Source organism: Anser anser (genome assembly GCF_964211835.1).
Source record: "Anser anser genome assembly, chromosome: 11".
Classification (NCBI taxonomy): domain Eukaryota; kingdom Metazoa; phylum Chordata; class Aves; order Anseriformes; family Anatidae; genus Anser; species Anser anser.
In genome coordinates this window covers 22,116,915-22,143,686 of record NC_139732.1, presented here as the reverse complement: position 1 = coordinate 22,143,686, position 26,772 = coordinate 22,116,915, and the positions used below count along the sequence as shown (strand labels likewise).

General features: G+C 47.3%; 1 protein-coding gene across 1 annotated transcript in view; it reads left to right on the top strand.

The window, feature by feature from the left end:
* Nucleotides 1–26,772, top strand: part of SLC7A5 (solute carrier family 7 member 5) — a 39,906-nt gene that overhangs the window by 6,854 nt on the left and 6,280 nt on the right. Inside the window, exons 2-9 of the mRNA XM_083851612.1 lie at nt 6,361–6,486; nt 18,752–18,857; nt 19,633–19,677; nt 21,062–21,185; nt 22,302–22,405; nt 23,196–23,292; nt 23,615–23,764; nt 25,057–25,234. Coding sequence (XP_083707738.1) covers nt 6,361–6,486; nt 18,752–18,857; nt 19,633–19,677; nt 21,062–21,185; nt 22,302–22,405; nt 23,196–23,292; nt 23,615–23,764; nt 25,057–25,234 — 930 coding nt within the window. The remainder of the gene's footprint in view (nt 1–6,360; nt 6,487–18,751; nt 18,858–19,632; nt 19,678–21,061; nt 21,186–22,301; nt 22,406–23,195; nt 23,293–23,614; nt 23,765–25,056; nt 25,235–26,772) is intronic.

Genomic DNA, 26,772 nt, shown 5'->3' with positions numbered 1-26,772 from the left:
GTACTACGTAGAGTAACTCTTATTTTAGACGTGTCTAACCTCTCGTGGGCTTAGGCAGCAGTTCTCGCCAGGCAGTGTGTTCTCTTTAAAGCTTGTGGACTGCTTTGTTTCTGTGCCATGTACTGGTGTCATCCCTGGGGTTTGTTTCTTGGTGGCCATATACACAGCTTGCCTTGTCTCTGCTTGAAACTTGGGTGCGCGGCCCTAGCTAGGAGACAAAACGTGTCTGCACTTTACAAAGAGAAGAAGGAGCAGCTTTTGCTTTAGGACGCAGCAGTGGAAAGGAGCTGGGAACTGTTCTGTAATTACGAGGAGAAAATTAACATTACCCCATGGCAGGAGGTAAATGGAAGCATCATTTTAGGATTGTAAGGACTAAGTACTTCAGAAATGTGTGAGATATAAACAGGAGTTAGTGCATGATTCATCCTCTGCGTGTGGTCAGCGTTACAGTCCCTGTTTTCCTGGTAGGAGAGCTGAGGTGGAGCATTTCCCTTCATTCTTCCTCATTCTTTCCCACACCGTGTTCCACAAATTTCCCTGCCCTGCTATGCCCTTTCATTCCGGTCTTGAAATACCACGAATAGGAATCCATGGGTGACTTGCAGTAAGTTAACTGAATTTATGTATTAAAGCAAGCTGCTTATATACATTCATCTTCGTTATAGAGGCGTATACAGAATTATATAGGAAGTAGGAAGCACTGCAGACCAAGGCCAGGGAAACATACAGGAAATAAAGGACAAAACTGATACTATGCAAGGCTCCCCAGGTAGTGTGTAACCTCACACACAGCACAAAGGCAGCTGTTCCAGTATCTCAAGAGTTCTTACACCCATTTCACAAGTGCTTCACCTGAAAAGCTGCTAAAGGTCTTGGGAAGGCATTAAGCAAACTCTCCCAGTCAGCAAATTACATAGGCTGCTGGAATCGGACCCTTTTCCCCCCTGTGAATGAGGATGAGTGCACAGGGCTGTAGATCTGCTGCTTGTCCATTTGCATTTTTTCAAATGCAGCCACCTCAAACACTGTCTTTACTCCATCTCCAGTCCTTGGCTGCCTTCCATTACCCGTTGCAGCCCAGCCCTTTTCTAGGGAATAATTGCCAAGACCATTTCATCATAAATGCCGAGCCCTGGTTTACCTGTATTAGGGCTCCATTCATGTACTGTTTGCATTGGGCAGAACTACGTGCCCACAGGGGAGCTTTACTACGTCCTGCCCTTGCTTTTTAGACACGGGAGATGTTGTTGCACATACTGCATTCATCACGGCCTTCTTCTGTGTGGGGACTGTCACAATCCCTTTCTGTATCTGCTTTGTAGGGATTTATTCCCATTGTCACCCAGAAATCATATCTGGGAGGGATCTTAGAACTTGAGACCATGAAGTCCAAAGGAATATGCTCATAAAATAAGAGGGAGTGGGAGTAGAGGAGATACTGTGCTGGATCCTATGTTGTTTTAGTCAATTTATCCTTCGTTCCTATCAGTGTAATGGGGAAATTACCCAGTTGTGCCTGCGAGTGCCAGCAGAACAGGTTAAGTGACATGCCTGAAGCCATTTGGGACTGCTAGGACAGATAAATAATTGAAACTGGACCCGCTGTTGTCTTTATAAAGCCAAATGTCTCTTTGAAAGCCCCTGGCTGCCAGGTACTGTTACCTTCCCCGTGCCAGAAGTGGCTTGAGTGGCGCGGAGTGAAGGTCCCCTAACAGCTGGGCTATTTCGTATGAGAAGTCACCAGGAGAGATGAAGGGGTACGTAATATTTCGTGAGTACATTCTGTCTACAGCTGAATATCTTTTTAATTTCTAACAAGGATTTAAAAAAAAAAAAAAGTATCCTCTTTTACATTTCAGATCTCTGCAGCACTCTCACTCCTGTTATCCCAATTATGTAAAGCCTTTGGAGAGGGGCTGCTGGATCAGGCAGGTCGTGTCACTTCAGATTGTGCTGAAATTCTTATTCCTAGAATCACTCCTGAGAACAGCCCCGACAGATCGCACCGAAGGTCTGCCTCGCTGCCGAGCTGGTTTCTGACAACCACCTGCCAGCAGTGGTAGCTTTAGGAAGGGTGCTACGGAAATTAGGGCAGTGTGGTCTGATCTTTCCCTGCGTTGTATCACGGCGCTGGTTTATAGTGTAGCTGTGGCTGTGAAGCTTTCCCTGTTGCTCATGTAAAGCAGTTCATTTCAGGTGAATGGAGTGGCGCCAGGAGTCCCTCAGCCCCTGCTTCACAGGGCAGCATCTCAGATTAAAGGAATGAAAAAGGAGTAAAACGTCGTGTTTTAAGAAACCCTAGCCCTCTGGTCTCCTGAGAAGTTGAGCAACCACTGGAATTTGTGTTGGAGTTTTAATGAAAAAGCACTTGGTCTGTTGCTTCGTGTCGGTGTCTGTACGAGTCTTTCTAGTGAGTGAGACTGTTTTTGTTTTGGTTTTGGTTTGTTTTGTTTTAGCCTGTCTTATGTTGGAAAACATTAAAGTGTAATAACTCTACCACACTCCTTGAGGAAAGACAAATATTATTCCATGGTGGGAAAAGCAAAGCAAAGAGATCGTGGCTTGAAGGACTCTGAGTCATGACTGGCATGGAAGATCTCAGCCCTATTCAGAGTCTCTGGCCCTAAGTGTTTTCTTATTTTTGCAAAGCCTGGTTATCTGGCACTGATATGTTTTTAAGGGCTGAATACAGAAGCTTGTGGTGCTTTTCGGTTTGGGACCGTGTAGAAGCTTTTGCCTTTTATGTACACTGTTGCAGTCCTGCAGCCCAAGCAGCAGACTTCGTACAGAACCAGAACATGAAAAACGATCCCGGCGAAGTCGGTAGTTACCGGGGAGGCTGAACCAGCTATTGTCAAAGAAACAGAATGCCTAAATGGGGAAGAGAATGTAAATGGTGCACCTCCAAGGGCTGCCCTCACTAACGGGAAAAGTGTGCTTTTAGATGGGTTAGCTCATCCTTTAAATATCCCTCTGTAAACAAGGAGAGGTTTATTTTTAGCATAATCGCTGGTCGAAGTGAATCCTGGATCCTCGGTTCCCTCCCCAGTAGGATTCACCAGAGGTGTTTTTGGGAGACGAGCTGTTGTATGTGCTTAGTGTTACTTCACGGTTTCCTTCTCTCCTCTTCCCGGCCTCCCCGTAGCGCGGACACACAACAAGCTGACCTTGCTGTATATTTCAGTGTTTTCTCCTCTCCCGTATATCTGTGTAGACGTGTCTGGGTCTCTTGCTGCAGGGTGATAGAGCTGTGGCCCTGCTAACTGCTGGCCTGCGGCTTGGTGCTGAAAGGCCTCCAAGGCCGCGCACGTGGTGTCTGCGCCGGGGCCTATCTGCCTGGAGCAGCACGTGGCGGGGGGGCCGCGCGATAGAGGCAGCGTGACCGGCCTCAGCGCCGCTCCTCAGCCCCTCTTCTCTGCTCTGTGTGGAGGCAGGTCGGCCAAAACGAGGCAGGTCGGCCTTGCCGCTCTGGGTCAGTTCGCTCTCACCAACTCCCAAGTGCCCGGACACCCTCAACGTGCCAAATGGGCTTCAACTTCATGATCCCCCCCCCAAAAAAATTGAATCTGAAATTCCTTATTTACTGCTGGCTTTTGTTCTTGTGGGTTTGGATCCCTTGCTTTTCTTTGTAAAGATTTCCGTCTCTCTCATTTTTCCGAACTTTATACTCTTGTGTTCAAATGATGTTAGGTCCTAGGGCTTTGCGAGGGAGAGGAAAAAAGCCAACGGTCCTGAAAGCAGGCATCTGGGACATGCCTTCTGCTGCACTGGGACTGGCTTTGTTCTTCCCCACCTAAAGATCCCCTACAAGCTGCTTCTGCAGCCCTTAGCTGAGCAGTACATGGAAACATAAATCCTCTTAGCCTGCTGTGTATCACCGATGTGCCGTGGCCGTCGCAGGCTCTCAGACCGGTGTGTGAATGACTGATGCAATTTGCATCCCTTCTTGCCGATGTGTGTGCTCTGAGTCACCAGGAAATCCTGTCACTCCGCAGCGCTCACTCGAGCGGGAACCCTAAATTTAATCATTGCTGTCAGCCCCAGAAACTGGAGTCCCTGAAGACCAGGGCCTCTGATGCCAGCCGTGGGCACATCTGAGTGTTTGTAAGATCCAGCAAGGCTGTTCCTGGCCCTGCTGTGGGCTCTGGGATTTCCTGAGCTCTTACCAGCGCGGCTGCTTTCTCGCAGGCAGGGCATGATGCAGGGCGGCAGACAACTGATAAGACCCTTTTAAATGTCAGTGCTCGTTCCTCCTCCCATCATTTTATTTCTCACTTTGCAGTTTTTTTTGCGCTAGTCCCACTCGTGCCCTGCCTGGAAAGCAGGGCGGGAGGCTGTGGGAGCGTGCCTTCGCTCTGAGCTGATGAGAAAAAATGGTACTCCCCGCTGCAAGGCAGGGAGCAAAGGCAGGCACCGCTGCTCCCATCCACCCATCTCAAACTGGAGATGGGCTGGTGAGTACAGGGCACGATGGTGTCCATGTCCTTCAAGTGTACTTGTACGCTCAGTTGGGTACGGGACTGTGTTTTGGATCCTGCTTTAGGGTAGAGGAGAATTGGGGTTTTCCCTGTGATGCTCTGTGTGTGTCTAAGGGCACAAGCCGTGCAGCTCCTGGTATTTCTGCCTTTATCAGCCTTCTGCCCCCTGTTCTGAAGCACCCCACGTGGCTCAGCCCTGTGGGGACAGGCTTTGGGCTGGAGCCTGCACCAGCAGTCTCCTGGAGACAGAGCTCTGACCTGGTGAAGGTGCTGCTGGGCCCCCCTCATATCTCCTCTGGAGGCTGATGAAGGCTGAAATACCCGCACCAAATGCTCTGGGCTTTAAACTGGGAATGCAGATATAGCCGATAACCTCTGGAGGGTCATCTGTGTCCAGCCTGAATGTCTGGGGGAGCAGCTGCTTGGCTCTGGCAAGGGCAGGGGGGGTCCTGTGAAAATGAGCTGCAGGATGTAGGAAGGAGCCTTTGCCAGAATGAAAGGGAAATGGGTGGCAGGCATCCGAAGGAACGCAGTAGCCAGGTTTTATTCGAGCATATCCTGTAACGGAGCAGCGCCGGTTGCCTTGCTCCGTCCTCTCCCAGCTTTAGAAAAGCTTGCCCGGCTCCTGCGGAGTAAAAATACAAGCTGCAACCTGAGTGGGAAAGGATCAGAGCCTGCAGGGAGAAGCCTCCGGCTAAAGAGGGAAGGTTGACGTCCATCCACTCCTCCCCGAGCTGCTCGGTGACTGGTTGGCCCCGGGGGCATGTCGCGGGCAGTGGTGGTGACAAGCCGGCTGGCAGGACGCGGAGGGAACGTGGAGGGAACGAGGGGTGGCTTAGTGCACGGGGACAAGGAGGAGGGGAGGGCATCCAGCACGTGGGGCACTGTCATTCTCCGTGTGACATTTGCCCGTCTCTGTAGCAAGCTCTGGGGAGCAGAGGATGACCAGGGCACAGAAATACCAAGTGGTTTGGACAATCAATAAAGGTTTTAACCATTATTTTCTCCAAAGCAGATGAAACTCAGCCAGCAAGTGCTGTGTTTGGCAACAGCTTGAGGATTTCATCAGATCTGGGTTCCCTTCCCTTTGCACTGCTGACCTGCAGGCTTTTTTTTGTTTCGTAGGTTGCTGATTGTGTCAGGGCTGCTTTCTTTTTCTTTTCTTTTCTTCAGTGGGCAGCACAACCTGGCCTCAGCCTTTTAGGTGCTATTGTTAAACAAGTAACAATACATCACTTCTGGAAGTTGTCCTGACATTTTTGTGGTGTTTCCATGCAACTGCAACATTAATTGGATCAACTTAAGAGGGATTGCAGCCGAGTACTTTGCTAATGGTTGCGGTAACCACTTTTATTTGTATACCCTCAGAAATGTACTTTCCAGTGCAGAAGGGCAGTTCCCCGTCCCAAGGGGTGCATGCACCATTCAAACCGCCTGCTGCAAAAATGAGAAATGGAATAGAGAAGTACATAGCTGCAGGGTCTTGGTTTTTGACAAGTTGCTATTTCAGATCCTGGACAAAACAACTCAAAACTTGAAGTTTGTTACTCAAAACGTGGCAAATTTTTGCAGAAGACCACAGCGTTCTGAACTTCAGGCTGAAAGAAGTCAGTATGTGATCCTCAGCGACTGAAGGCTGCTTGTGGCTGGTGTGATACGGAATGGTCTCGACTCTGTCAAGTCACTAGAAAGGAACTCCTGAAACCATTGCATGTAGTTGCACTCGTGAACTTCATGGAATGTGTTCGTTGCTTTTTGTTTTTTTTTTTTTTTAAGAGACACTTCACATTTGTTTAGGTTTTGGCAAAAAGCAAATACCAATTTGTCATAATTTGTTTTACTGAAAACTGATGTGTCTCTTCTTGTCCATTTCTTTCAGTGCTCCTCACAGCAGTGAACTGTTACAGTGTGAAAGCTGCTACTCGTGTTCAGGATGCCTTTGCTGCGGCAAAACTGCTGGCACTGGCTTTGATCATCATTCTTGGCTTCGTTCAGATTGCAAGGGGTGAGTACGTTTCCTTTTTCTTTTGAATGTGGTGTGTGGTTGCAGCAGAATCTGGGAATCGGGGATAAGACCCAACAGTCCTATCCCAAGCATTTCAGAGCTAGCAGAAGTGTATTGCAAGCATCTTTTGATCTCGTGCATGCTTGTCCGATGTTTCCAGCTTCTGCTTTGTAAAGGGCTGAGTACACTTGCGCATTTTATTTATGACATTTTTTTATTTACCTCACTGAAGTATGGAACATCTCAGGCAAGTTTACAGGGAAAGCTCATTCGTAGGGAAAGGCTCAGACACCTGGCTCAGCCAAGGCTGCAGAAACCTGTGCTCTCGCTGTATAATGAACTCATTAGGACTCTCAGCTGACAGTAGCATTCAGGTCTGTCAACTAACAACCAACAAATGTTTATAGAAATGGGAAGATAAAGCAAGTTTTCCGCCCTCCCCCTTTTTTTTCTTTGCTTATTTGCTTATTTGCTTTATACACTTTAAAAATCCTCTCAAAACCGAGGAAGATATTTTGTTCCAAACCCCTTTGATTAACTAATCTACACAGATATGCTTTACTGTCTGCTTTTTTTGTGTGAGTTCAGTTTTTTAAAAATAAACAAACAAAACGTTCAGGGAATAGTACAAGCCTTACTTTGTTCAACGTGGATAAAAGTAGCTGTATAATAAACATAAATAGACTATGGATAGTTCCTCCTGTCTCTGTGCTAGCAGGGGGGCGGTATGTGTATGCACGTGAGCATTTTAATTCCTGTCTCAGCTATGGGAACTAGTGCTGTCTTTGCAGAATTTTTTGCTTTATCAGAGGTTTTATTTTCTTCCAGCTCAGTGCCTGCATTCAACAGGAACGTTGTCTGAGGCTTATCACAGAATATACCTCCCTCCTCTTCATATCTCCCCAGACTGCTTTGCTGAACTTTTCCCCCCCCTCTTAGAAGGAAAAGTAAAAATAAACCTTTGATAGTTCTTTAACACCATTAAAAGTCTTTACAATTGTTTTTTTCATTTGCAGATGATAATCTTAATTTGCATTTTCAGAATCACCTTCCCTCCCTCTGCACTGATCTTTGGTCCTTCTGTTGAGGGTAAATCACTCTCCCGGTCCCTCATGTATAAATATGTGTTAATTCCGTGGGTTTATAATCTGTAAACAAGATGAGATTTTTGGTCTTGTGTATAAACCCCACCCTTCCTATATTCCTCTGTCTCAGCAGCTTTTTTATCTCCTGATAACTTGTAATCTTCAGTTTTTCTCTTCTCCCAGTATTATAATATGTAATCTTTTGGCTGCCGGTGGTACATCTGATGACCTATGAATGGAGTCTTTTGTGCAGTTCTCCCTAGCAAAGATGTCCTGGTTGCTGCTTTCTCGTGCCCTCAGCTGACCTGTAACATTCCCTACAACGTGCGCAGCCCAACAGGATAACGGGCCAGGGTTGAACAAACGGCTTGCACCTTTTGTGCTGCCTCAGAAAAGCCGGTCTATGCTAAAGCCATAGCATGTTTGAAGCTGCTTCCCTCTGTACACATCTTTTGGATGGAGATGGTATGAAACCTATTACGGTTTCAAGTTTGTGGTGGGTCTCAAGAGGTACTAACTGTGACTTATATGCATGTTGCCATATAGCTGGAATTTAGTCTTCTGCTAAATTAATGTATAGCTGACATTTAGTCTCCTGCTAAACCACCTCGCCACCTAAGACAGAATAAAAATTAACACAAAGGCAGTAGTTAGATTTTAAGGCAAATAAATTTAATTAATTAAATTAAATTAAATTAAAATTTAATTAATTAAATTTTAAATTTAAAGGCAAATAAATTTTCATCCTGTTTGTGCACTCCATACTCCTTGTAAAGGAGACTGGATCAGAGTGGCAACCTGGGCATCTACAGGAGACATTTCTTACAAAGCCTGCATTTATATGCCATCCTAAGTGACACACTACTGCTTGTCTGAGTTTCTACTTTACAGCGTACAGCCTAGGATTCTGCCCATGGTCTAACATGGATTTTATTAATCTCCTTATGGAAGTTGCAAGCTCTCTGATAAGTCATTAAGAATTTGCAAGCTCCCTTCATATGCCCTTCCTATTAGCTTTCACATACCTATGTCTTTTGCAACTTTCTGTTTTTCTTTAAATTATGGCAGATAACGCTCTTATGTAGCAGGGATACCTCAGGAAACTGTCATTTTTCTTCTTTTTTTTTTCTTCAAAGGAGAACATTCTGCCATCACTTAAAGCATACTAAAAATGGGAAAGCGCTGCACTGTTCTTAGTCTTCATTTGGATGAGAAAAACGAGTGCAATCTGTGAGTCGAGTGAAATTTTAGATTAGCCATTAGAAAAACATTTTTTTAACTATACTGCAGAGCTCCAGTAGGTTGTCCAGAGAGGCTGTGGAACTGTTTCAGCAGAGATTTGCAACAGCAGGTTAGTAAACATCCCTCAGGAGTGGATTAAGTAAGGCAAACCTGCCTTGGAGCAGGGAGACAAAGTCAGTGCATTGGAAACCTTCGTGCCTGTGCTCCCTGAGGTCGTGCTGTGCGCTAGTAGCACAGCGCAGAGCTGCTGGATCTTCTCCAGGCAAAATACTACAGGCCCAGTCTTTTGAAGTGCTGACACTTTAAAATGGTAAGTTTTTTTTTCCTAAAAGCCTGTTTAACCTCGGAGTAGGTGGGTGATCTGAGTCCCACCGCCAGTGTCGTGCTTTTTCTGCTCCTGTGTGCGCCCTTGTTTTCTTTTATGCCACTCACAATGCTCCTTGGACAAAGAGGACTCTTGGCGCTACCGGCTCCGAAGGTTCAGTCCCAAGCTGGCAACGGCTGCTGGGGCGAAATACACGCCAAGTGGAAAATCCTCCTGTGGTGATTTCTCCGGTGCTGAAATTTCAGCGGTGGAGGGCTTGCATGTTCCCATGACACTCCGGATAGAGTCAGAGCACAGCCGATTAGCTTGCTTTAATGGTTGCTTTCCCATTCCTGTTTTGTGTTTACAGTATCCATAAACAGAGGAGCAATACCACAGTTTCTTGCTCAAATGTGGAAACTTCTGAGACTTCACAGAAGTATGTCCTTCTCTGCATTGACCTTCCGCCTTCGGCTTTTGTTGTTTTTATTTCTTGTTATCTTTCCGTTGAACATTTTCATTATTTTCCAAAAAGCAATAACATCTCAAGACAAAGAAGTATGTGGCAATATTACCACACAGAACACAGGATTTGCTTATGATCTTTCTGCGGACAGCTGTTTCATATCTTCTTTCATGCCCTCAAAAGGAGGGGAGAAATTGGTTTCCTACTTAGGACAGCCTTTCAACTTCTTGAGGGTTGACTCAGTATAACTGATCCACTTAGGACGCAATTATTTCACTAATGTAAAAGTTAAACTTTTAAAAGCCTTTGTGTGACTGAAGCTGTGTTGCTTTAAAAGTTCAGTGTCCCAGCCTTAGCGTATTAGTGTGTAAAACCTTGTATTTGTACCCCCATCTGGACAGCCCTCCAGTCTGTACCACCCAAATAGTATAAATAACTTGTGGCATAGACTGGATCAGCATTTTTTCACTCTACTCTTTGAGGAACTAGGATTTTTTTTTGCTTGTTGTTGTGTTTTAGCAGCTCTCAGATTGCCTTCTGCCCAGCCTTCTCTTGCATTTTTTGACCACGCTATTTACCTGGTGAGCAGGCAGCAGGACTCGGCTCAGACAGCACAGCCAGGTTTGGAAGGTGCCTGTGCAGGTTTTAGGGTTGTTTCTGCTGGATGCGACGCACAGATGTGTGGTTGGGTCCACAGCAGTGCTGTTCATACCCAAATCACCCTGCAGGTCATGGTGCAAAGTCACCTAGGAATGAAACCATTGAGAAGCGTGCTGATCTTTAAGGATGCACTCGTGCTTCTTATATGTAAGGAAATTCAGCAAAAGGTCTGATATATGATTCTAGATTTTTTTATATATATATCAGAATTAAAGGAATACTCTACCTTCTTTTGTTGTTGATGTTTTAGGGTTCCTTGAACATGTATCTAACCCTGAGCAGCACAAGCAGTGAGGTTTCTGGCTGCTGTGCAGTGCTGGGCTACAGACCTCGCTGTGACTCCTGGCCAGAAGTTCTGTTTAAAAAAAAAAAAAGGGCTTTTGGGACTCCAGGAAACAAAATTTAACACTCAATGATTTTTATTGAGCTTATTGTCCCTTTTCCCTCCTAATGCCTGATTTCTGATCTTAAATTTCTTGTCTGCAGTGCCTCAATTGCCTGTTTTGATGGTGACAGTCAGCATTGTCTGTCTAGCTCCCTTCGTTGTGCTTGTCAGAGGCCAGCAGAGCTGCATTTGCTGAACAAGCACGAGGTGAATTAAGGACAAAGTAGGCAGGTTTAACTCCAGACGTTTGCCATGGAGAATTTTGACTAGGCAGGGAATCTTGCTTTTCATGTTGCCCTTTCTTTAAATTGATGTGTGTAATACTAGCCAGCACTGGCACACTCCCTACCAATATTTTTTGCCCTTTGTAAAGGGGTATTTAGAGATGTACGTCTGGCTGGCAAATTTTAAACTCAGCATGGGAGGGTTTCTAAAAATGCAGGAATGAAGATCCAACCATTCAGTCATTAATGAATGCATTTTGCATGTCTGTGAAGCCCAATAAAAATGCCATCTAAGTACTCCAGCTGCAAAGCAACATCTTGGTGCTGTGTGTGTATGCACATCTGGGTGGTACTTTCGTTTTCAAATCCTTTTCCTAGAAAAAAGTCCATTTGATCTCTTTCTCTGTGAGGGTTATTTTGCTAGTTCCTTATCCAGACTTTTTTTTTTGCAGTGTGTGTGTGTGTGGCTAATCCTGTGATTAAGACCTGAGGGAGTTTACTCCCTCTTCCTTTCCTCTGAGGTTTTCTTCTCTGCTGCCAGTGGCAACATCAGTTGAATGTCCAAGAAAAGCCACTTGAGCCAAATCTGTCACAAGAGCCAAGGACTGAGCAGATAAATTCAGCAAACAACAGAGGAGGGAATACAGCTCTTAGAGGGCAGGATTTATCTTGTTGGGTCCTGCTGAAATGACAGAACTTGCATTTCATGGCTGATAATCAAAATGTTAGGCTACTCCAAGCCTCTCACACACAGATACTAGGAGAAAACATGTGTTGTTATTGTCTGAATTGTCTTTCTTGTGTACCTACACTTTGTCACTCAGACGTTTAGAAAGAGCTAAGTACTTAGCATAGCTAAAGAAATCTGCCACAAGTTTTCCTTTGTCCAGTTCTCATAACCTCTCACGTTCCTAGGGTAAACCCAAGAATGAATCTGAAGAGCAAATCAATATTTAGGACATGGGAATCTTCTGGTGGTGGAGCTGTAGGTGTTTGAGATGCATTTGGAGGCCAAAACCAAACCAGATGGGTGTTCACCCAGTTGGATCATGATTAACTTGCACTGTAGATCCTCTTTGGCAGAGATGAGGCAAAGCTTATGGTTAGTAAACGTTCCTCCAGCTTTTGATTGTGTCCCTACAAGTTGGGGCTGAGGCTTGTGCACAAAAGATTGCAAGAAGAGCGTGCCCTGCAGCTGCCCGTGCTGTTTCTTGTTACGTTGGCATTCAGAAATACGTCTTTCATAATTCCGAAAAAATATTTTACTAAGAGTAAGCTTTGAAGAAGAGCACAATAGCTTCCCTTACTCACCTGCTTGTTAGCGGAGAGCACGGAAAGTGGAAGCCTGTGCTGAAGGAGGGCACGAACAAGGAAGCTGGGAAAGCTGCCAGCATTCTGCACCTCTAAATCACATCAAGCACATGTTGGAGATTAATGAGGCATCTTAATGCTGGAGGGCTGATACAACACAATTATGTTTTATGGGCCTCTCACTCTCTAATCTTGGATTTCATCTCCAGCCAAAGGTGAATTCAGATGCTGGGGCCAGGTGGGCATGGCAGGTTCGTGTTATGCAGCTTGCCTGTTCTGGTTTGGTGGTTCATTTCTGCTCAGCCAACTTGTTTCTTGCCCGCTCTGCCCAGAAAATTCTTGGCAATTACGGATTCAAGGATAGAGTTCAGTTTGCTGGGGCTTTAGTGTTTCACAAGTGTGAAGTTGCCTGTCCAAAACTAAATAAAATGCGTTTAATGACAACAAACAACAGCAGCGGCAACAAAATGCAGAAGCAGTCAGTGACCTGTGCTGCATGTTGTGATCACTGTAAGCTTGAGTGGCTCTTTCTGCACGCCCTGAAAGCTTGGGTTTTAGTAATGACAATGTGAACTGTTCAGTATCTTATGTGGAGGTTCACAGCTGCATAAACTCCTCAGGGTAAAAATGTGCCTTGACATCTGAAAAGCTTTTATTCCAAGGCGTTTTGGATGTAGCACGTTACATGTTGCTCATGTTGGTTATTTTGAAGGAACTGCCAAATACTGGGCTGGATGAAGGTAGGTGTCTTGTGTTGGAGCCTAAGGAGTGCATCTTACACGTGCCACAGGGCACCCTGTTCTCTCCTGTTGTGAGCTGGGTGGGTGTTAAGGCAGCTGCCATGAGAGGCTCTGTTGACTTCTCGGTTTTCCAAGTGCAGCTATCCTAGCAATGCAGACGTATTTATCTAGAGAGTAGCTAATACTTTGGTATTTGCAGTTTGCTTCTTTGCATCTCTGTCCGGGTGTCCTCTCCCTCTCTCAAGTCTTCGGGTACAGCAGAAGCACTCCTTGATGCCTAAGGGGTATCAATGCAGTCAGCAGTCGTGTGTGTCTATGCAGGTGTTCTTTTGCCTGCATTTTTATACTGACCCTTTCGCACTGTTAATGGCCTTGCAATTAACAGCCTTAATATCTGATGCTAGGAGGTCTGGGTGACATGCTGGTGATCTGTCCTGCCCCAAATGTTCTTGGCTGTCTTGCACATCAAGCTGTTTGGCTCTATTTAGCCCCTCTTTGCCTTCTCTGGAGCCTGGTCAGGTGGCTCAGTTTTGTTTGTCCTTCTCAATCCCAAGTTTCTATGGATGTGGATTGAACCGATTGTGCAAATAAGCAGAGAAAAACCAAGCTTATGGCAAGTGGCTGGAAACCCAGTGGGTGGTTTGTTTAGGGTTAGCACCTTGCCGTTCATCTGCGCTGATAGGGGCGGACAAGGAGGCATTTAGGAAATACCTTTCCATGCTGTGCTGAGGATCAAAGCGACCCTGTTCTTCCAGGGTCTCTGCATTGCCTCAGTTTTCTGGCTGCTGGACAAGGCATGGGATGTTCTGTGCCGCGCACCTGGCTGCCTGCAGTTCAGCCTCACTCCAGGGCTTGCGACGCTGCTCGTGGGTCTGCTTATTTATGTTTCATCAGCAAACGTTGTGCTGGCAGACACGGAGGTTGTGAAAATCCAGGAGGTGTTTGCCCAGGAGGAGGAGGGTAGAAGCAATTCTGGTTATATCAGCAAGATGCAGAGGAGGTAGGAAAGGTAAATAAAACTTGCCTGGCTCAAGCTGTGCTCTGGTGGGGCATTGCAAAAGGAGGAGCTGGAAAGCTCAGGATCTTGGTTCCTGAGCTTTCAGAAGCTTCTCAGGAAGATTTTGTCTGCAGCTAGTGGATGCAGGCAAATTCCCATGTAGAGCAAGGTATGGTGCTTCGGTTTAGGAGGGTGAGTGGGGGGTGTCCTTTCCCACTCCTGTTAGCGTATGCACACAGCTCCAGAGAACAGCTAACTCTCTTGCAGACTCTGGACTCCCTGAACACCTCGAGGTCTGTGATAGACCTAATAGGGTGTTGTGGGGCGGTGAATCCAGCAGCACCGACCCTCAGCTTCAGCCCAAAGGAGAAATAATAGCTCTTCGTGAATGGTGTTTACAAAGCACTGGGAGGAGAGGCATTTTTCCATAAAACAGAAGGAAGCAATTGAAACGAGAGGTGCTATAACCTGTCCACAGCCTGTGATGAGAATCAGAAATGTAACCCAGGAGCTCTGGCTCCTCCTTGGATACTCCCTGCTGGTCCAGGATTTCCAGAGGTGTCTTTCAGACCGTTAGCAGACACCCATAAACTCGCCTGCTACAGGGCCCAAATTTAAAAGCTGCTGTACAAAACTGTAATGCAGAGCTGTGTGCAGAGCGTGAAGGCCAGCAACAGCGATCGGAGAGGAGCAAACAATTTCTGTAAACTACCAAGTGGGCACGTCCCGGGGAGCTGCAAGCTGCCGCAGATGCTCTCCTAACCCTGGCGCCTGCGAGCTCCTTATTGTCTTGTTTTTCTGACTCAGTCACTTGAACTTTCACTGCTTTTCTCAGGAAGTGGCTCAGCAGCTGAGTGGATCTTCTCCTTTGGGTTTTTTTTTTGTACATACAACACATTTTTCTCTGGCTCCGTTTCCTCCGTGAGGGAGACGCGCCGAATGCCCCCACCACACGCCCCCTCTCCTGCCGAGTTCTCTCGATGGCTGCGTTCCCTCTCCTCGCTGTTCAGGCAAGTTAAAAATCCTTAATTATGATTAACGGCTTTCTGCAATAGAAGATCGCTTTGCCGTTAAGACTGGAACGGACACGACTGAGGCGCAAATGAAACATTTTTCAAAGAGAGGGTCTGAACATGCCGCGCATGGCCTGAAATAGGTCCCTCCCGCAGGAAGGCCCCAGGTGACCCATCGCTCGCTGGCGCAATTACCGGAGTCTTGGCAGCTGGCAAGATCAGCAAATGGGGTTTATGTCAGAGCTTGTTACTTTAATTTGGTTAATTGTAGAGCAGAGTGCAGCTGAACAGCCAGTTCAAACCAGGTTTCAGATCACCAGGGTGCCAGGCACGGGCAGGGCACTGCCTGGAGAGCGGCGGCGGCTGTCTGCAGAGCCGGCGGCAGCAGCGTGGCACGGAGCGGATGCGGGAGCCCGGGGAGATGAGCAGAGCTCGTCTTTGCCCGCAGCAAAAAAAAAAAAAACATCCCGTTGGGCCGGGATGTGCTCGCTGACAACCCCCTTGCTCTGTGGGAGCAGTTGAAGCCGTACTTGGCAGTCTCGCCTGCAAATTTGTTACCGTTGATTTGATCCGAGGTCTGTCTGGAGGCTTCAGCTGGGTACGTTCGGGCTTGAAAGAGGCAGATGGAGAGCGTCTGCCTGGAGCAGAAGTTCGTGCCTCCGTTTGGAACAGCAGGACCTCCTAAGTGCTCGTAAATGAGAAGGGAGGTGAGACAAGCATGCGGCACCATCCAGCCCAGGGTCCCCAGTCTCCAGCTGTGGCCAAGAGCAATCACCTGGGGGTGAGCGTAAGAACAAGGGGGACGTGGTGGAGGTCAGGGCTAGGTGTGGGCACACTCAGAGCTTACCCACTGTATTTTACAGTGCGGCCCAAGCAGGAAGACATCTGGCACACCTTTCTGGCATAGGTGCTGGACTTTGTTGGCTTTTTGGGTGTTTGTTTTTTTTTTTTGCCCCAAGATGTGTAATGTGGTGCTAGTTATGTCTGTGAAGGTAACGCCGGCAGGCACAGGTTATTATCTTTCTGGTGACCTGCTGGCGGGACAGGGCTTTGTAGCGGTGGCAGGAGGGGATGGCTGCTCAGCCGAGATGTAATCTCAGGGCAGGCTTGGTAAGGAGCCCGGGCTCCTGCCGTGCAACCAGGAAGCAATAAAGCGTGAAGGGAGCAAAAGCTGTGGCAAAGAGGCATCGTGGACCTGAGAATAAGAGCTCATTCTTTTGGAGCAGAAAGATGTCGGTTCCTCCGGTTATTTAATCGTTCACCACCCCTGGGCCGGGGGCTGCAGCGAGATGGGCTGGGTGCACGTTAGGAAGGAGCGTGTGAGTAGTTGTTACGTCCCACCCCTGCATCCAGCCGCCACCTCACCCACCCACAGTGCCATGAAACAATCAGACTTTGTTTTTCTTTCTTTACTCCGGTGCCACTTCCATGCTCCATTTTCTCTGTTTGGTTGTGTGTCCCGGAGGCAGACTGTCCCGACGCGCGGACAAACGGCTGTGCAGCTCAGCGGGCCGCCGAGCCAGGCGCGGACTCTTCCTCGCCCAGAGGCTACAGACGCCTGCTGTCCCCACGTGGCTGGCACTTCCTCAGTCTGGTTTCGGGTGATGTTCTCCTCCCTTCCTGGCCAGCTGCATGAGAGCAGCAGCTCAGCCCTTCCTTGGTGGCCGCAGCACGCAACTTCTGTGCGAGGTTTGGGAAGACAGAGCACAACCTGCAGATGCATCAAAAGACAGAACAGGTTTCTCCGTGAGCTTTTCTCTGTGATAGAGGCTTTTGGTGGAAGCTGTTGTCCAGTTGAGGACAAGAAGGGGAAGTCTGGCCCCAGGGGGTGATGCTGTTTGTGCCCTGGCTCCTCCAGGGTCAGTGAAGGTGGTGATCCCTTGCCTCGGGTGATCCTCCTGGCTTGGTAGAGGTGGTGATCTCTTGGTCCCAGTGAGAGCTGGGTCAGTGGCAGAGCACGAGCAGACCTTTGAGAGGAGACATCCCGAGGGGTGTCTGAAATGCCTGGAGATCTCTCCTGCCCTCCCAGACCATCCGCGCATGATTCCAGTAACTAATTATAATCACTGTTAATGAAAAGTGTATCTTATTCCCATAACAAAAGACCTGGAAAGAACTAGCCTGGTAATTATTCAGGAGGTGCAGAAAATAAACTAAGGGAAGCTGAGGCTGAGGGATCAAGCAGAAAGTGATACCGTGCACACCCACCTCCGGCTCAGCATTGTTGTTCAGAGCCAGGCCAGGGCATTAATGCTAAATTAAGATTATATGTCTGAACCTGTAAGCCAGGAATTAAGGTCAAACTTGCAGCATTGCATCAGTCTCTTTGTGTTTCCACCCAGCTCTCCTGTTTCAGTACCTCATTTCATTCAAGCACTGGCAGCTGGGCCCTGCTTTGTAGCCTCTATCAGTTTCTTGACAGATTTTAGACGAGTCACATCAATGTTTTATCTCAGTTTCTGTATTTTCCTCTGCCCGCTGCCTTGGTTTTGTATCTGCTATTTTCATACTGTTGCTACCAACTGGGGATGTGCGGGGGAAGGAGGATTCAGAGCCCTGGTTAGGACTGAGCAGGAGGGAGAAATGAGGTGAAGAGGAGCGATGGAAAGGATGGGGAACAGAGCCTGAGGGACAGGGGGAGAGGGTGAAAGACGAGATGCAGTTCTCCCACGCATGCAGGGCTGCTCTGTGTCACGGGCACGGATCTGGAGCAGCGCCTCGCAAAGCCCCGCGGATGGAAGGATGCTCCAGCGGTGCTGCGGCCCTTTCCCCCTGCTAGGAGCATAATGCCGCGTGGTAAAAGGTCTGTGCATCCGTATTATGTTACCCAGCGTCTGCAAACAGCTCTTAGCAGCACAGAGGGGTGAAACTTCCCAGTGTGACAGGGAAGGAAAGTGCCATTTGAGGAAAAAATGCCTTGCGTTGTTACTATCCCTTTTCTTTCCCCAGATGAGAGTCCAGGGCACCGTGCGCGAAGAGATGAAGGGTTAAGCTCCAGACACTGCTGACCGCCATGTGATGCAGTTGCTTGGGTGATTAGTAAAGATCTGTGCCCTAAGAGGAATCACATGGGCTGTGAGAGGGCTCCCTGGGTGCAGACGTGTGGTACCAGACCCTGCCTCGCTCCCCTTCCTTCCTCACCGAGGGGAGCGAGCGCTGCCTCCGCGGAAGGGAGGGTGACTTCGCCAAGCCAGGCGCGCACATCAAAAGGCAGGGAACAAAACAACCGCAGGGCATTTTAAAGCAAAATAAATAAACCTTTGGCTGCTCTGGGAGACTTCTTACCAAATGTACAATTGGGACCTCTATTTATGGCTTTTTATTTCAAAAGCAGATACATAACAGGAACTTTCGATACTCGAGCCCTAAAGAAGCTAACTTCAGATATTCGAGCTCTGAAAAATCTAACTTCCCACAATCAAAGGGACTGCAGTAGCCCTCTGCTTTATCAGGTGGCTGGAGGAAATCCTGGGTTTTTATCGAACGAAAGCAGCTTTCAGTTGAGAAGACAATGCGGCAATATCTGTTTGCATAGTATCTTCCAGCCGGAAGGTCCCCAGAATGTGTTTTTTTGCAGGGAGCTATCTGGGAGATCACCTTGGTGATAGCACGGTGCCGTGTGAGAAAGTTTGAGTACTTGTTAACGGCTGGCTGCTCAAGATGGTGTATTTGGGCCTGATTATTTGGTGCATTACACCGGCTGAATTAATCACTGTAAAACTGGAGGAATCAGCACAATATAAATGAGTGCAGGTGCTCTTCGACACAGCCCAAAATGCATCAGCACGATAACCAAGTGTCTAACAGCAGTCCTTTCTTGTTTTTCTTCTGTGTGCAGGTGATGTGACAAGCCTGACCCCCGAGCACTCCTTTGAAGGCACGAAAGTGGACGTGGGGAACATCGTGTTAGCTTTGTACAGTGGTCTTTTTGCCTATGGAGGGTGGTAAGATGCAGTCTTCTTCCTTTTTTTAGTGCTAAATGCTGTAGGTCCTTCCTTTTGTCCCTAGATAGCATTTACAGGAAGCGTGTGATCCAGGACCTTCCATCTCTTGTTACCAGAGCAGAGGCAGCTAGCTGCCCTGGCTTTGCCCAGTAATTTAAATAGTCATCCTGCACATGCAGTTTCCAGCCAAGTTAGAGAAGCACAAAGAAGTGGCAGTGATCGTGGGATTTAAAAGAGGCAGTAGATTATGGGTTGCTCGGTTTATCTCCTGGGTGACACTAAGAAAAAAAGCAGGAGGGTGGTTTTATCTCGTAGAGGAGAGATTTGCTGCATACCAACAGATGAGGTGCTGCAAAGCAGAGACTGCTGCGTCCATCTCTGACAGCACCAAACTGAACTTTGTTGTCAGCCCCTTTGAACACTTCCAAGCTCAAGGAGCCTGCTCCATTCGCAGTGAAAACAGGCTACTTGCAGCCATCCGCGTTGCCTGGAGGGTGACCCTGTTGCTCGTGGGCCCAGCTTTTAGCCTGCAGCCACCTCTCCTCTTGCAAGGAAGCTGGCAGCATGGTGTGCTAGATCCACCAGCACTGTCCAGGGCTTGTGCTTTTGCAGGTTTTGTGCTGTAGATCTTGAACTAGGTGTCACCCATTCTACGTTTTTCAGCAAGGTTTGGTCTCCCTACCTCACTTAAAATTCCCTCGCAGACATTTAAGATGGAGGGTTTCCTTTACTCATGGACTGACCAGAATTTATCACTGTTCTTTTTCAATTACAGGAATTACTTGAATTTTGTTACAGAGGAGATGATAAATCCCTACAGGTAGGTGTGGGTCTTGTGATGATTTCCATGGGAGGAAAACTTGTTTTTCTTGGGAAGGCCTTTCCTTGTGGCTGTCTTGTGCGTGTAACAAATTGCTAATCAGCCCAGAAGCCAAGATCTCTTTCTAGGGAAATGGAAAATAAGATAGGCTAATAGCATTGTTCTTCCCTGGATTAGGGGAAGGGGAATAGTAATCTCTGTATGAGAAGGGCTGCTGCTTACACAGCTTTCCTGTACTGCTGATATTATCTCTGTTGTTGTAAAGCCCTGTTTCCTTGGCATGGCACCTCTCTGAATTACAGGCGAGGAAGAGACACTTACAGCTTTATTACTATCTTGTGTAAACTCCCCCAGCAGTGTTTGCACGTACATGTATTTGTCATGTGCTCTTCCTTTTCTGTCAAGCATTAGGCCGCCTTCTGCACTGCTCGTGCCTTTTAGAGCTTTGCAAGGGGACCTGGTGAGATGAAGATGTGCCACACCAGAGTGAAAAATAGCTTTTGCTTGTAGGGAAGGTGCAGTCCTTCTGTCAGCATGGGCTTTGGGATCGGTTGTGCAAGAGCCCGTTCCTGGCTGACCCTGGCAGTGATTAGTGCTTACTGGGAAGTCTAAGATTTGACATGTTCTTTCCTTGACAAACATAGTTATAAAAAAGTTTTTGCTGCTCGCAATTATTTTCTTGTCTTCTGAATGTGGTCATGGTATTTGACTCTCACCTCCAGTGGCTTTGAACTCCACTGGACCAATTATATGTAGAATTGAGCAGGCTTTCCTTTTTCAGTTTCTGCTCACAAATGAGGTTAGGCTATTGGGAAAGGCAAATTCGTACCAACGCAGCCTCATCTTTACAGACCCACTCAGCTTGTGTTTGAACTCACTTGCTTTGGAATTCGTCGGTCCAGGCAGCTGCACAGAGCTTAGAGCCTAAAAACTGCCTGCTAAGTCCCTGATCTTTCCGTCTCCCACAAGAAAGCCACCAGCACAAACGCTTCTGTCTTGTCCAGAAGAATGTACGTGCTAATGCTGCTAGCTAGGAAGAGACATGGGGGGTTATTTTTAATTGATTGCCTTTGCAGTGGTCTTGGATTGCTGCTTGCCCAGACACCCAGAGTCTCTCCATGTAAAAAGTCCCTTCTGCCATAATCCTTCACTTTACATCTGTCAGCCCTCCAGGCTATCACCGTGTGGGCATTTTCTCCTCTCCTGGAGGAGCAGAGTGTGGTTGAGAAACTGTGTAAGCTGAAGAGCCAAAGAGGAGCAGAATGGCTCATGCCAACTTTAAGTGAATGCAGAAGGGCTGCAGCACGAGCCCTTAGCATTCCCTGGCATCAGTGGCTCTCCTCTGAACTGCAGAGCTCCATTACAATTTATATTTTCTTCCTAGAAACCTGCCTCTGGCTATCATCATCTCACTACCTGTAGTCACTTTGGTTTATGTGCTGACAAACTTGGCTTACTTCACAACCCTGTCGACGGACCAGATGCTGACGTCCGAAGCCGTGGCCGTGGTAAGATAGGTGCATTTCTGATATGACTCATCTGTTTTTCAGGGCTGCTCAAATCAGACTTGCAATCTCTGCATACATCTCCTAGGTTGTTCCACGGTGGTCATGGCTGCTTATAAAAAAAAAATAATGACAGGAGATAAAGAGCAACTGTGACGGGAGCAGGGAGGAACAGCATGCTACCAAGTGGGATTAATCTCACACAATAGCGAGGGTGGATGGTCAGTTAGCACTGCTCTTCATTCGTAAATACGCAAGGTTGCTGCTGGCTGCATGACTTACCATCAGTTACCAGAGCATGATGTTTACGGGAAAAGGTCGCTCAGTCAATACTGAATTAGACTGTTCTCTCTCTGTATCTTCCTTGTTTTAATTAAGAGAGAAAGACAGTACTTCTATTAATTAAAATGGCATTGCGGTCAGAAATCCTGATTGCTTCAGAAGTGAGCAGCATGGTATGACCTTGCAAACGGAGTGTGACCAGGATTGTTCAGTGCTTCAGGGGGAATCTCCTGGTCCAGGGTAAGTTGGTCTGGGCCATCAGGTGACAGCATTCCACCCTTCAGATTAGGGCAGAGCCCCAGCTCCAGCCTGCAAGTACACTTTGGGGAGTTACTGGAGATACCAGCCTGCGTTGCGGTACTCTGCTTGTGTTCCTTCGCACGTCTTTCGAAATCAGTATGATTATGATGGCCTGAAACTGCAGTGAAGCAATGTGGGGTCAGTCTGTGACACAAAGCTATGGCTCTGGGTCACTGCGTTTATAAGGAGCTGTGTCCCAGTGTCCTTACTCAGCTCCACACGTGCAGTTGGCAATATCTGAATGGCTGAATCTGCTCGCAGTTTTCATTTGGTCTTGAGCTTTTGGACAACTGTTCCAATAAACCTTGTCTCCTGACCCTGAGGGAAAGGCTTTCTGCTGGTTTTTTGCAATTCCATAAAATGCTTTTTGAGGAAGGAGGAGCAGCAAATGGCGAAGTGGAAAAATCCTTAATAGCTTGAGCTATGAAACCATGTTAATTGTTGAGATTTCTGCAAATGTTAAACTTCTTTAGGCAGCTGTGAGTTCTCTTGGGTGTTCGGGTGTGACGGGACTGTCTTGTTGCCCCTCCTGTTTAGGACTTCGGGAATTACCACCTTGGCGTCATGTCCTGGATCATACCCGTCTTTGTTGGCTTATCGTGCTTTGGATCCGTTAATGGATCTCTCTTCACTTCTTCCCGGTACTTTTTTTTTGCTCAGTTTTGTGGCATTTGTTTACAAGCAGTGGTTAATGCCTCTTGGTTTGGAATAAGTGTCCTCTGAAGAGTGGCTGTGGGTAGACACAAAGTCTAAAGGGTCTGGAGGCCATGTGGGGAATGATGGAAGAAAAAAAAAAAGGCTTTAAAATCATATCCAGTTTAAAAGAAAGCCTTGCAGTGGTCTTAGTTTTCTGTCCTCTGGGCAAAGTCCTGTTGAAGTTATTAGAACATAAACAAACACAGGCTTGAACCTCAGTGGCATTGCCTGAAAAAATGGTTTTAATGAAAACCAGAAACTTACGAAACTTCAGGACTGAGAATTCCTCCAGAATGGGGAGGAAGGATGGGGCAGGACAAGGACTGAGGAGGTTCCAGGTCAGACACGCATCTCCTGGGTTATCTTAGGAAAGTCTCTTAATTGTTTGCTCTGGAAAGGAGGATATAAACGTATGATTTCTTGCGTTCCTCACCCATCTCCAGCCTTCCTTCTAAGGCAGAGATTTCCCGGTGTGCATACGTGCAGAACCCCGTGCCAGGGGCTCATCCTGGAGGGCCCCACTCTTTAACCAGTGACTACCAAAAGAAGGCACAGTTGGCATCATGCAGTGCACCACTAAGGTGGAAAACTTGGAGTTTGGGCATTTCAGTCTTGCTGCCTCAGCACTGTCTAGGCTGATCTCGAGCTGTCCCTGCTTGTTTTGTGTAGAAGACAAACCCCAGCCTGGGGCTAAAGGTTGCAGTGGTGATAACTGCTCTGTCTCCCTCACCTCAGGCTGTTCTTCGTGGGATCCCGAGAAGGACACTTGCCTTCCATTCTGTCTATGATTCACCCTCGGCTTCTCACTCCTGTGCCATCCCTCGTCTTTACGGTAAGCACCTGGCTCTGCGATGATAAGCATTGACCTGGTATTGAGAAAAGCATTGGGGACACGATCCCATCAGACTATTCCGAGAGGGACTCCAAACACAGCCATTTCTGCTTTTCTTTCCCATTATATCCTTATATCCCACTTCTGTTTTGAAATCATTCCAGGCACCAAAATAGCATAAAATAACTTTTTTCTTTTTTAAAATCAACCTGCTTCTTTTCTTGGCAGATAGCTCTTGTAAAATTCCCACATTTAGTGCTATAATACGTGCGGTTTTGCCTACTTTTCCCTTTGCTAATGGCTTTTATTTTTCTGGATGCAGTGCATCATGACCCTGCTCTATGCCTTCTCCAATGACATCTTCTCAGTCATCAACTTCTTCAGCTTCTTCAACTGGCTGTGCGTGGCTCTGGCCATCATCGGCATGATGTGGCTGCGTTACAAGAAGCCAGAGCTGGAAAGGCCCATCAAGGTGAGAGCAGTGCGGGAATTGCCCATCAGGTCCTCCCTGTGTTGGGTCTTTTCATTTGTGCTCAGAGGGAAGGCCCTGCCGGCTTGAAAGCGGCTGTTGCAAGCTGTTTGAGGGCTCAGAGGCTTCAGCTAGGGGAAGTCCCCCAGCTCTGGGGAAGTCCCTTCTCAGCTGCAGGGGAAGTGCAGCAAGAACTGCTGCTTTTCCTGTTTGGAAAAGGGACTGGGATTGCAAGGATGTCACCATCGGGGGAAGCTAACGCAGGTATCCCAGCTGCATCAAAATCTGCCAAAAGAAAATGTGTGCACTCAGTGCCCAGGAGATGAAGGTGCTGTGGCCATGGGAACATCAGAGCGAAGGATGCTGTGGGTGGCAGAGTTGCGGGTGTTCTGGTGGGGCAGCCCAGCAGGAAGCTCTCAGTGACTAACATATTCCCCAGGCCAAGCTTTGGGCTGTGGCTCTCAGTGAAACGCTCTGTACCATCGTGGAATTCACTTAGAATAGTTTAATAAAGCGGACAAACCCACGCCTGAAGAGACGAGAACTTTGTTCTATTTGTCCTTGGCCAGCTTGGCAGTACTGCATCCCGTCTGGTAGGAGGCCAAGATCATGTCAGCCACAAGCATGTCTGCCTTTCTTAAAGGCATGTTTCTCACTCATCCCCCCCCGAGCACGCTCAGGTCTCTGCCAGGCAACAGGGAGCCAGAGAGAAACAAACTCACAGACCTGTATCACTGCCTTCCCCAAGTAACTCTCTGTGTTTCCTTTGGTTTTGCTGTTGTTGTTTCGGTTTTTCCTTTTTATAACAACAACAAAACCGAGGCTGCTCTCAACAGATGCCCTGCTCAGAGCAGTGTAGCTGAGTCCCCTGCGAAACGAGATGCAAAGGCTTGTGCTGTGGCTGGTGCTGAATTTGATGCTGTTGGTTCAGGTGCTTTTTATAAGAAATCATTCAAGTATGGAATTGAACGTCAAAAACTGTGCTGAGAAAGGCTCATGCTATCTTAGCAAGCTACACCTCCGTGTTTTGGTTTGCTCTAAGTGCACGTTAGGTGCTAGCCTACTGCCATCTTCTCCAGGACTGCTGAAGAGTGCTAGCTGACTTGGTACCCTGTGGCAGTTCAAGGTCCCAGTCCCCCCTGTTCAGAGCACTGGGACAGACAGGAGCCCTGTCCACAGAAGGTCCATTAGTGGAACATGAAGTCCTTCCCTCCCCAGGATGGAAAAACTTCACTGGAAAGTTTTCCCTGTTCCCCGATATAAGTTCTTAACCTGTTCTTCGGGTTCTTTTTTAGGTGAATGTCTGCCTGCCCATTTTCTTCATCCTGGCCTGCTTGTTTCTCATTGCTGTTTCCTTCTGGATGACACCAGTAGAATGTGCGATTGGCTTTGCAATCATCTTCAGTGGGATTCCTGTTTACTTCTTTGGGGTCTGGTGGCAAAACAAGCCCAAGTGGGTTCTCCAAGGCATCTGTAAGTATTACCGGGGAAGAGCAAGGGTGCAGCCTTTGGGGTTTGCTCCAAGAACAGCAGTGCTTCCTGGTGAGCGTGCTGCAGCTCGTAGCACTGGCTCCCGTCTGTGTAGTGGAGGCTTCAATGTCTTGGCTCTGATCAATTTTTTTTAATGCTAACAAGTTTTAACCTGATGATTACCTTATCTACCAAGCACCCAAAATGCACCTTGACTTGTGATAGTTGAAGTTTGGGCCAAATGCCTTTTTTCTTTTTCTTCTCCTGGCGAGCTGGATGTTGTTTTGCAGTGGAGCATAACTCGGTGAACCCTTTGTTACCTTCTGCCTCCTGTAAAAGCACAGAGTCAGGCCTTTATCAGCAGAGAATAGCTTTCTGGTGGCACTGGGATGGAAAAGAAATAACAGCGTAACAGTTTGAGCACAGTTGGCCAAAAATTTGAATGCTGTTAAGTTGGGAATTGGTCCCAGTTCATCACTTAGCCAGTGCTAACATTTCTGATCCAGTCAAAGCTCTCCTTGGCATCAAAATGTGACGGCAGCATAGAAGGAAGAGAAAATCCCATGTCTCCTGGATGTTTTCTCTTCTGAGGCTAATTTTTAGGTTATCTTTGTGTAAGGTTTTCCAACAGCTGGTACTATACCATGGTGTGTTTTGAAGGGATGGAAAGATTGTGCTTGGACACGTAACCTCTGTCTGAACACCTCGATCAAGAAAGTCAATCCATGTTGTCTAAGTAACTGAACTCCACCATCTGTCTCCCAGCTCTCGAACAACAGGCTGACCTAGAAAAGCAGATGAGCAGAGATGTCCAGCCTCAGCTGGGTGCTTTTTATGAAGAAGAAAAAGGCATTAAACAGAGCTCAGCAGTCCTTAGTCTTTTTTTTCCCTCTCTCACTCACTCAGTTTTTTTATTCTGAGTATTAGGCTCGGTTCCTGGAAAAGCCATTTTTGCACTGTCTGGTTGGCAAATTACCATATTAATTATTTTTTACCACCAAGAGCTTTTGAGGAGAAAATAGTCTGGGGATACAGAATGATAATCCTGCAAATGCCCCATTAGAAACATGTCAACTTTAAACACGGGTATATACATAAGTTGCAGATGATTTGATCACCTCTGACTAATCTGAGTTTATTTTTGCTTGCATGTATTTAGAATTAGTGTTAGCTTTACCTGGCAAGTCTGTTTAGAGGTGTCCAAATGCACAATGAAGCAGCAGAAAGCGCAGGTGTGGTTAGATACCAGTCACCATAACTAATGGGTGGAAAAATAAAGTTACTCCAGTTGGGCACCTTTCCTGTACACGCTTTCAAGCAAAATGCTTCCCTTCCCTTCTCTGTGCCCACGCCATCCTGCATGGCGGTGTGAGGCAGTGGACTCTGCCTTGTGTTCAGCGCGCTGGGCTGGTCGTCTCCCAGGTTCTTGAGTCTAAAGAAGCTGTGTGCACGTACGGCCAAGGTTTTCGAAATTGGAAGGAGAACTGTCAGCTCATATTTTCTATGCCTGTTCCTGCTATTGTGCCTGACTCACTTTGGAG